The following is a 9,676-nucleotide window of genomic DNA, read 5'->3' as shown; positions in this document are numbered from 1 at the left end:
CTGCAACAAACAAAAGTGAGAAGGGCTCACAAAAGTGTTCCTCCAACATCCCACACAGTGAGACAGAAAAGTCAAGGCATGGTTTCATTTCAAAATTTCAATTACAAGTGTGAAACGTACCAGCTATTCACCTTCCAAATAGCTTTTGAATTCAGATAGACTTGAATTTGGACTCTGGTTCCATCAATTATTAGCCGAATGACCTAAGCATTTTGAGCCTTGTTTTCCTAAGCAGAGATGACAGCATCTGCCTTGCAGGAACTATTAGATATGAGTTATGAGGGAAATCAAAAAGGAATATGTGATAACATATGAAAAGTGCTTCACACTGTTCCTGGCCTGTAGAAGAGCTTCTCTAAATGGCAAGTACGCTGATTAGCACCTAAAGGGGGACTCATTCCCATGGAATTCTATTTGCATCTGACTGAAGAGAATGCGCACCATCCTTGTGTTTCATTTATTCGATCACAAGTCTTTGATCTCTATGATGCATGACATGACGCCCCTTGAAAGCAGGGGCTCTGTCTTCAATTCAACAAAGGTTCATGGTGTTCCTAAACTGAATAAAGCATCATGCTGGGTGCTGTAGAAAATACACACACAGAGAACACATTTCGGGTCCTCGGGTAGTGTAGTGAGGGAGACAGACATGGACACCAGTAACCATAACACAATTCAGCGCGAGGCAAATACCCTGCCCTGAGACAGTGTAGCCTGGTGGTTAGAAGTGTGAGCTCAGAAACCAGTCCACCTGGGTTTGGATCCCAGCTCCACTGAATTGCTTTACAACCTCAGACGAATCTCTTAACCTCGCTGGGCCTCAGTTTCCTCAAATGTAAAATAAAGTTGTTACTAGAAGCCACCTCTAAGGAGCATTAGTACATGAACTGAGCTTAACACATAGAAGGGCTCATAAACATTAGCTCTTGTTATGTGGATGTACAGAGATCGTGTGATGGGGATATGTGATGGAAGCGATTATAATCCTCTTGCATGGATGAGGTTGCACTTGAGCTTGACCTTCGAGGACAAGTAGTTTTCAAAGGACAGAGAAGGAGCGGAGAAGCATTTGGGGGAAGCAGAGCAGTGGAGCAAAGGCATGGAGCGTGAGCTCTGCAGCAGTTTCAGGACATAGCTCGGAGGCTGGGTCTCAGGGGCACAGGGAGAAATACTGGGAAGTGGGCTGGCCAGAGGTTTAGGATCACCCTAGAAAGTCCTGAACACGGGCTCAAGCAATTAGTTCTGCAGGCAATTCCCCCATTACAGGTTACTCAGGAGGGAAGTGACATGATGTCACCTGTGTTTGGGCAAATCACCTTGGTGGCAGTGAAGGAGGGATCAGGCAAGAGGGAACTAGGTTGGCCCAGGGACAATTAGGGCGCTCTAGCACAGCCCAGGAAATAATCTTGAGGGCTTAAACCAGAGAGGTAGACAGGAGGGGAGAATCAGGAATGGTTTCCTGTTGGGTGGCTGGGAAGATGGTGACGGTGATGCCCTTACACAACCAGGCCACAGAAGAGGCCTGTCTTGGGGGTGGGGGGCCTTCTTCAGCTTGGGGTATGTGGCATGGCCCAGTGCACACTCTTCTATGTCCTTAGCTTCTGTTCCTCTCCAGTCCTCACAAAGCTCACAGGGCCCCCTACACAAGTCGGGTGCTTGGCGAACACCTGTGGGTAAGCAACCGGGGGAAGGAGACCTCCAAAGACTGCCCCCCATCTTCCTCCACCCCAGATCCAGCCTCTTCCTCTCCTCCCTCAGACAAAACAGGACTATGGGGTGATGCACGCTGCCACTGTGGGCACTCCTAAACATCCCCTCCTGTTTCTGAATCTTTAGGCAAAAATGACCCAACCCAGTCTCTCAGCATGGCCTCCCTCCCCTGGCCCATCCCAACAGACATGTGACTCCTTCCTACATGCCCATCTTAGAGCCCTGCCTGGAGTGTGCCCCCGGTGGGCACTGTTGGGCATCAACCACCATCATCATAACACTCACACCTGGTTGTCCAGTACCTGCTGTGGGCAGAGCGCTATGTCAGGCTCATCCATCATTATCTCAAGGATCCTCTCAACAAACACACGAGATGGGCTTTATGATTCCCATTTTACAGATGAGCAGAGTGTGACTCAGAACACTTAATTAGCTTGCTCTTGCACACACAGCTCGTTCTCTAAAGTCTGAACTGGATCCATTCCATTTGCCTGCCTCCCACACCAGTGCCGCCACCTGGATGGTCACAGGGGTCTTCAGGACACAGGTGGCGAGCAGGGACTACCTAAGACTGAAATACCAGGGCATCTCTCTTGTGATCAGCACCACCTGGCAGTCACTGAATGAGGAAAGACCTTCTAATTCTCAAGCCTGTTTCCACCCCGAGAGATTCTGACATAATTGGTCTGGGGTGCAACCTGGGCAGCAAGACTTTTCAAGCTCATCCAGGTAATTCTCATGAGCCACCAAGGTTGAAAATTGTTGCTCTAAGGGGAGGCCTTGCCCTGAGGGCGTCGTTGCTGACACCTGGCCCTCATCGTGGCTGCTGTGGACCTGCTCTGGGGCCTCAGCACCACCTCCTCCTGCAGCAGGGAGCTGTGCCCTGGAGGAGGCCCCACGGCACGGGCCTTCCTCTGGCCCTACACCTCTCTGCCTCTCTTGTCCTGCCCCAGCTCTTTCTCTTCTCCTCTCCCTCCTCAGGTGCCCAGAGCCTTTTTATGGCCCAAAGCTCCCCGTCCCCATGAGAGGCCATTCTGGCTGCCCTTCTGGAAAGGACTCAAGACCCCAAGTTGATCCCACTACCCTCCTTTATTCTGGCCAGAGCACAGACTCTCACTTTTCCCTCTGTCAGGCCCACTCAGCAGAGCAGGGAGGCTGGCTGTTTCAGCGGAGAGGATGGTGGCATATTTTCCCTTCCCTCTCCCTCCCCACAAGGAGGGTGAAGCTTCAGGATGGAGAGAGAGGGGCAGAGCCCATGGCCTGGCTTTGAGGAAAGCCAGGACTGGGCCTGGTGGGGTGGGCAGAGCGCACAGCCCACATGAGGGAGGAGAGGAAGCACCCCAAGGCAGGAAACTGCTTTTTCGTCAAAGCCCGACCATAATCACCCTCAGTGTTGCTACTTCTCTTTATTTCCCTGCAGAGACACTATCTGGCAAATTGATGGCCAGGGTTGGTGGAGGTTGTGTGTTGGCAGAACCCGGGGCCAGGGCAGAAGGGGGTTTCCTGCTGGGCCTCCTGCTTCATTCTCCTCCATCCTTCTTCTTCCTTCTCTCTCCTCTCCCATCATTCTCCTCCTCTTTATCCTCCTTTCCCCCTCATTCTCCTCCTCTCTCTTCTTTCTTGCCTTCTGGTGCAGCTATAACGGGGAAATGACCCTGTAAAAAGCCCTGGCTCTTGGCCAAGATGGAAGGAAGACTCAGAATGGGAAAGGACCCCAACAAGAGGGTGAGGGTTGCATGGAGGGTCCCTGGAACCCCTGCTGAACTTCACCTTTGGAGCACAGGTGGCGTCTGCGCCTGCCAGCCTGGCCCAGCTCAGCAGAGAACCAGCGGTCTGCGCAGTGTGACCACCAGTGACAGAAGTTGGCCTCTGCCCATCTGGCTGTGTCATCGTCAACATCCAGGTCCCATGTCCTGGGCTTTCTGCCCATGCATTCCCCTGCAAAGCAAGCCCTGGGCGAAACCCAGGTTCATAGCCGGCCTGCAAGCTCCCACCAGAACCCCATACCCACTGGCTGGTGCTGGCTACCTGGAAAGAAACAGTGGAGGCTCAGAGCAGGGCACCACTGAGTCCCCCATGTGGATGGTTGTTTCCATAGTCATGTTATTAGCATCTTGAGGGCAGAGTTGACTTCATCCTAGCAACCTCAGCAGCCCCCACCCGGAGAGTGATATAGGGCACGCCTAATAAGTACTGGCACTGGCTGGCACATTTATAAGACCTGAGTTTGCATCTCACCTCTGCCACCCTTTAGCTGCAGGTGTGACCTTGAACTCATTACCTAACCTCTTTGGGCCTCAGATTCATCTCCAGTAGTAAGATAAAGTGAGGATAATGATGGTATCTGCCTTAAAGGGCTGTTATGAGGATGAATTTAAATAATGCCCTTAAAAGGAGTAGCATAGTGACTATGCAAAAAAAAAAAAACTACTTTATTATTACCATTGTTTTAATCTGGTTCGTGGAATGCAGCGCCCTTGTGGGTACAAAGGAGGAACCGATGCCCCAGTGTCCAAGGGTGTGTCTATGTCAGGTGTCCATGGGCTGGCCTGCCTGGGTCAGCCTGGGTCAGCCTGGGTGTGGATAGCTGTGTGTGTTAACTCCCAGGGCTACCAATCCCCACTGATGTAGTCTTTGGCTCCTCCAAGATGGTAGAAATGGGAGGACTTCCATCTCACACACACACAACCAGATGACAGTCTTATAAAAGCTGGTTTTCTAACTCTGTTGCTTTTTTTTTTGCTGAAAGTTCTAGAATGCTCTCCACAGATTAAACGCTCCCTGTCCATGAACTGGAGCGTACCTATCACAGATTCCTGAGTCTAGGGGCATATGGCTGCAAAGGTAAGCAGGTGCTGCCTTAGGACACTTCTCCAGCTGCCATCTCAGAGGCCTGGACACGTGCCTGACCTGGCCTGAGCTAGGGTTCAGCGTTGATTGACAAGAGAGGGTCATGAGCTGCACTCAAGGGATGCTACTCAGAAACCTGACTGAAGTCCTTTGTATAAAGTGTGTGTGTGTGTTGCACACATCCACACATATACTTTTCTCCAAAATTGGAATTCTGGCTGTGAGCTGCTTTTGTCTGTGCCCACCACTGCTCATACTTCCCTCTTGCCCTCTGAAACCTCCCCCACGGCTCAAGGCTGCTCTTGGTCTGCTGCTGAGTTGGGGCCTCTGTGTGAACTGGGCTCAGACAGACAAGAGGGAAAGTAAGTGGATGGTGTGATGTAAGCCCTCCCTACGTCCCCCATTCCAGGGGACATCTTGCTAGTGAGGGCACATCTGACCCCAGAAATTCCATCCTTGATTCAGAGGAAAGGAAGTGGAGAGTTTGACCTAGTCCCTGAGACCCTGGAACCAGCTAGCAGCCCAGGGCTAGCGGCTCTGAGGACCAATGCAAGTACCCGGGGCCTCAGGCGCCGCAGGCCGGGCTAGACTCTAGCTCTGCCATCTCCTCGCTCACCCCAGGGCCTGGCACAGTTCCTGGCTCACGGCAGATTCGCAGTAGACACTGGCTGAATGAACGGGTTTGGGAAAGTCCGTTAAACGGAACCTCTTGTAAACAGGCCAATAAGAAAATGTCTGCTCTGACTCACCAAGCTGTTGGGGAGAGCGGCCAGATGACATAGAGTGAAGACTGGAGTCACACACCCGGGTGAATCCTGGCTCTGTCCCTTCCCAGCTGTGTGACCGCAGCCAACCTCTTTGAGCCTGTTTCCTCATCTATAAAATGGGAGTACTAACGAAACCCTTCTCACGAGGGGGACAGCTCAGGGCTTGGCATTAGACACTAGACACTCGACACATTATTTTCGTCCTGCTTATGAATGCTTTGAAAACTACAAAATGCTTCGCAAATGTGAATTACTATTTTTCTGTCCAGGGATCCCATTTCAGAGAACCAAATATATTTTGCTGGCAAAGAGTTCATACAATAAACAAAAATAGCAATCATCATAATAACTATCTTTGAGTGTCTACGGCATGTCAGGCATTGTGTCGGCTACGTTACACACATCATCTCATGGGAGCGATGGGTCCCACTGCTTCCATTTAATAGACGAGGAAACTGAGGCACAAAGGGGTTGAGTTACTTCCCCAGGGTCACAGATCTAGAAAGCAGGGTAGCTAGGACTTCAAAGACCAGGGTCCCAGGTCTTCTCTTCTGATGCCAGGACCTTCAGAAATTTGGGCCCTGCATCCTGGGCAGGCCTTGTAGGAAGAGCTCTCGCTGCCCAGTGCTGCCCACACAGTGGAGGGAAGCGCTTTTGAGAAACAGCCCCTTCTCCATCCTCCACTCAATGCCCCAGGCTCGGGATTCTGATCCAGTCTGCCTTTCCCCCGGAGCACTATGTCTCATCAGCTCTTATGTAACTTAGTGTTCCCACCCAACCCCCGCGGTTTATGTAAGACAGCTCCGTAAACACACTGCAGGCCGCCAGGGCTGCAGGGAGAACTGACATAGGCTACAACTGTGATCTCACCTTTCCCCCCTTCCCAGGACCCCACTCACGCTTGCTGTGTTCCTCCTCAAGGCTTGAGCCTACCTTGTGTGTGCCTGCATGAGTGTGCATGAGTGTGCCCGAGTGTGCATAGTCGTTCATGTGGGTGCACTGGTCACGGGATGAAGGGCACAAACATGCATGTTAGTAAACACATATCTTCATTGTCCTTTCTCTTTTTTACAGTGAGAAAATCCTGCAAGACTTCCCCACTAAGGCTTTCCTTTTTCAGCCAATTCAGGAAACAACTCTTGAATCCCCTCCCCTTGCCCCATCACAATTAGCAGCTGGCCCATTCTATTAGTCAAAGTTCCATAGTGCTCACTCTCACCTGGTCAGCCAGAAAACATCGTCTAACCCTGCGTTCCTCCTGAAACTCCTGTTTTCCATCAGTGGGGTTTTGCGTGAACGCCTGCAGCTGTCTGAGCTGCGTTCTCCAGACCACTGGGTCAGCCGACGCTCCAGACATCTGTGCTACACGAAGCCAGGTTGCCCAGATCATTAAAGACTGCTCTCCTCAGATCAGGCTGGGCCACCTGCAAGTCACCGTAAACCAACAGAATGTTCTCCACATTGTGGCTTTTGCTGCATAGACACTTTACAAGTAGCCTCCGGCTTCTGGCCTTCGCTGGCCTGGCCTGATTAACTGATGAGCTCTCCCAGGTCTGAGACTGGGGGGCGATGACACATCCTGATGATGATGATTCTGACTACACAGGAGGGCTCAGGAGCCAGAAGAGTGTGGATCCTTCATAATCAGGGATCATCTATGCTTTTGTCGAGCTACTGCCCCCCTCCCGTATAGGAACTAGCGCTGAAGACACGAGATGGTGTGCCCACTTCTCTTCCAAAAGCCAAGCGGGACACCACCCGTCTCTCTTCACACTCACCTTCACTTCCACCCACGGCAAAAGAGAGAAGGGGGGGGAAGCGTCAGAGTCCTCCACCCCAGCATCTTCCAAGCACCAGGCGCCCGAGATGGGTTGGCAGGAGGGCGAAGGGCGATCTACATCTGCCACAAAGCCTTTCTGTCCTCCTGTGCCCCCACCCCCCAGTGTCAGCTTTCCCCGACCAGACACTTGCCCACAGCAGCGCCACCCACTCCCCCTTGGCCAGTGAGTGCCGAGGTTCTCACTGCTTAACACCCTTTAAAGGAATTCTGCACCAGAGAGGCGCCAGGGCTCCCGGCAGCAGGGGGCAGCTCATAACGGAGCTTCCAAATTCCCTGAACACAGCTGCATTTGGAAGCCATTTTCTCCAAATTAGACATCCTGGGTCCTTCACCCCACAAAGCCCTCTCCCAAGCTGACATCCCCCCTCTCTGGGATGCTGCTAGGGGTGTCTCCAGAATCTACTCGCTTACTCTCTACAAGGTGGGGGAGGGTTCCAAACAAGCCCTTAGACGCAGATTTTGGCCCTATAATTAAATTTTTAACTAGATCTAGTCCCCCCCCCAATTAAATTTTATTTGTTCACTGTCCTGATGTTTTAATTTTGCTGTTTTCTCCCTTTGGGACTCAAGTCATTGATTTTTTTTCATCTCACGAAGTGGATTCAAATTTCCCAATGATTTAATTAAGCTCACCAGCTGTCCGGGCGCCCTGCAGAACCGTGGCTGTCCGCGTAGAAAATGGTTCCTTTTTCCCTCCCAGGCTGCGGCCTCGGCCTCGGCCTCGGCCTCGGAGTGGGGCGTCAGGAGCCACCGACCAGCCCAGGACTCCCCAGTCCTGCAGATAGGCGTCTGGTGACCGGCTTCAAGTGCTTGCCGCTAGAGTACACACCGCCCGCTCGCCCCCGCCAGCGCGCATCCCAGCACACACACACACCCCCGCAGTGGTGAGGGTGGGAAGCCGCCAGAAGCCCGACGGCTTTTGGTTTTATTACAAGATTTCTTTTCAACTGAAAATCAGGCCAACAAGCTCAGAGACTCGGATTCCTCAATAACTTGCCCCCCACCTACTTACACACCAAACTCCCACGCAAGTGACCTCAGCCCCAAGTTGCATCCCACAGCCTCTCCACTCTGCCTGGAACTTCCTTTTTGAAAAATGGTTAAGAACTCCCTCTTCTACGCTCCCACCCCCCAACGCTGAAGCGCACACAGGAGCGAACCGAGTGTGGAAGTCCCTTCCCGCGCCGCCGCCTGAGTCCCGCAGTGTCCCGGCCGGGCGCCCCGACGCACGTCGCTGCCCCTTGCGCTGCCTGGCGGGAGGAGGCGGCAGAGCCCGGGGAGGGGGAAGAGGGTCCCGGTCTCCCTTCTCCGTCTCCTTCCAGCCCGCTGGCGAGGGCGGGCCGAGGTGCTCTCAGTACAGCCCCAGGATGGCGGCGCCCACGTCCTTGGAGGGCCGGCGCTCCTGCATCAGAAAGTTGATCATGCTCTCCGACTTGATGAGCAGGTTGCAGCCCAGGAAGAAAACGCCGAAGACCACGGTGAGCGACAACACGCAAAGCACAGCGATCTGCGCCACGCGCGACACCCACAAGCTGCGCTCGTCAGGCGACAGCCCCACCGGGACCCCGTCGCTGGCGGTCAGCGGCGCGCCCCCGGGGCAGCAGCCCAGCCACGTGCCCAGCCCGTGGCTGCGGTTCCCCAGGGCGGCCCCGCCGCCGCCGCCCGCCGCCTCCAGGCCGCTGTGGTTCAGGAAGGTCGCGTTCATCGCCGCTCGGGGCCGGGGGTCTCGGCGCGCGGTCAGGGGCGCACGGGGAGGCTCGCCGGCTCCCGCGCTCTGGGAGGCGCTCGGGTCTACGTGTGCGCAGGAGAGGAGGAAGGCGGGGGTCCGCCCGCGCGCTGGCACCCCTCGGGCCGCCTGCCCCTGGGCACCGGGCGGGAAGCGGCGGCCCGGAGGAGCGAGCAACAGGCTGCGCGCGAGCTGGAGCCGGAGAGCCGAGCGCGCGGCGTGGTCTCGGGCTGCGCTCCTCCCCGGCGCCGCGGCCGCTCCCCTAGCAACGGCCCCGCCCCCTCCCCGCCTCCTCCCCCGCGCCAGGCCCCACCCCGTCTCCCGAGAGCGGGAATCCTGCCCGGAGCGCAGCTCGTGGGAGTCCCAAGGCCGGAAAGGGTCGGGAGATCCGGGCGGCATCGCCCTCCCCGCCGGCGAAGCTCGACCCCCTCGGGGCAGCTGCGGACTGTTCCGGGCTGGAAAATCTCCCCAAGGCTCCCATTCTGGGATTTGGTGCTCTTAGCAGCTAGATTCTTCCTGAAGTCTGCTCTCAATCTCTTCTCCGCTCTTTATTTAAATCCTGGCAAGCCTTCCGAGACATCAGGGGAGCAGCTGTGACCCCCGGCGCTGCCTTCCTTCCCCTCTCCCCTCTCCGCTGGCCGTGGCCCTGGGGCCGGAGCCGCCGCCCCGCGCCTCCCGGGTCCTCCCAGCTCCCCGCCCCCACCCCACTGAAGGCTGTCGGGGTGAGGAGTGCTCTCTGCCTGCGTCCCCCCCACCCCTCCCCATTGGATTTTTCTTTTAATT

General features: G+C 54.9%; 1 protein-coding gene across 6 annotated transcripts in view; it reads right to left on the bottom strand.

Moving 5' to 3' along the window:
- Positions 1–9,157, bottom strand: part of RPRML (reprimo like) — a 29,616-nt gene extending 20,459 nt beyond the window's left edge. For 5 of the 6 annotated variants that reach the window (XM_070483406.1, XM_070483407.1, XM_070483408.1 and 2 more), the window contains exon 1: positions 7,801–9,157. In XM_070483406.1, the coding sequence (XP_070339507.1) occupies positions 8,519–8,872 (354 nt within the window). In that variant the 5' untranslated portion in view covers positions 8,873–9,157 and the 3' untranslated portion in view covers positions 7,801–8,518. Of the gene's footprint in view, positions 1–6,546; positions 6,752–7,800 lie in introns of all 6 variants that reach the window. The other variant, XM_044744658.2, reaches the window with a different exon arrangement.
- Between the last annotated feature and the right edge of the window lie 519 nt (positions 9,158–9,676).

The sequence above is a fragment of the Equus asinus genome, chromosome 13 (genome assembly GCF_041296235.1).
Source record: "Equus asinus isolate D_3611 breed Donkey chromosome 13, EquAss-T2T_v2, whole genome shotgun sequence".
NCBI classification, from domain to species: Eukaryota; Metazoa; Chordata; class Mammalia; order Perissodactyla; family Equidae; genus Equus; species Equus asinus.
This window is presented reverse-complemented; position numbering and strand designations above follow the sequence as displayed.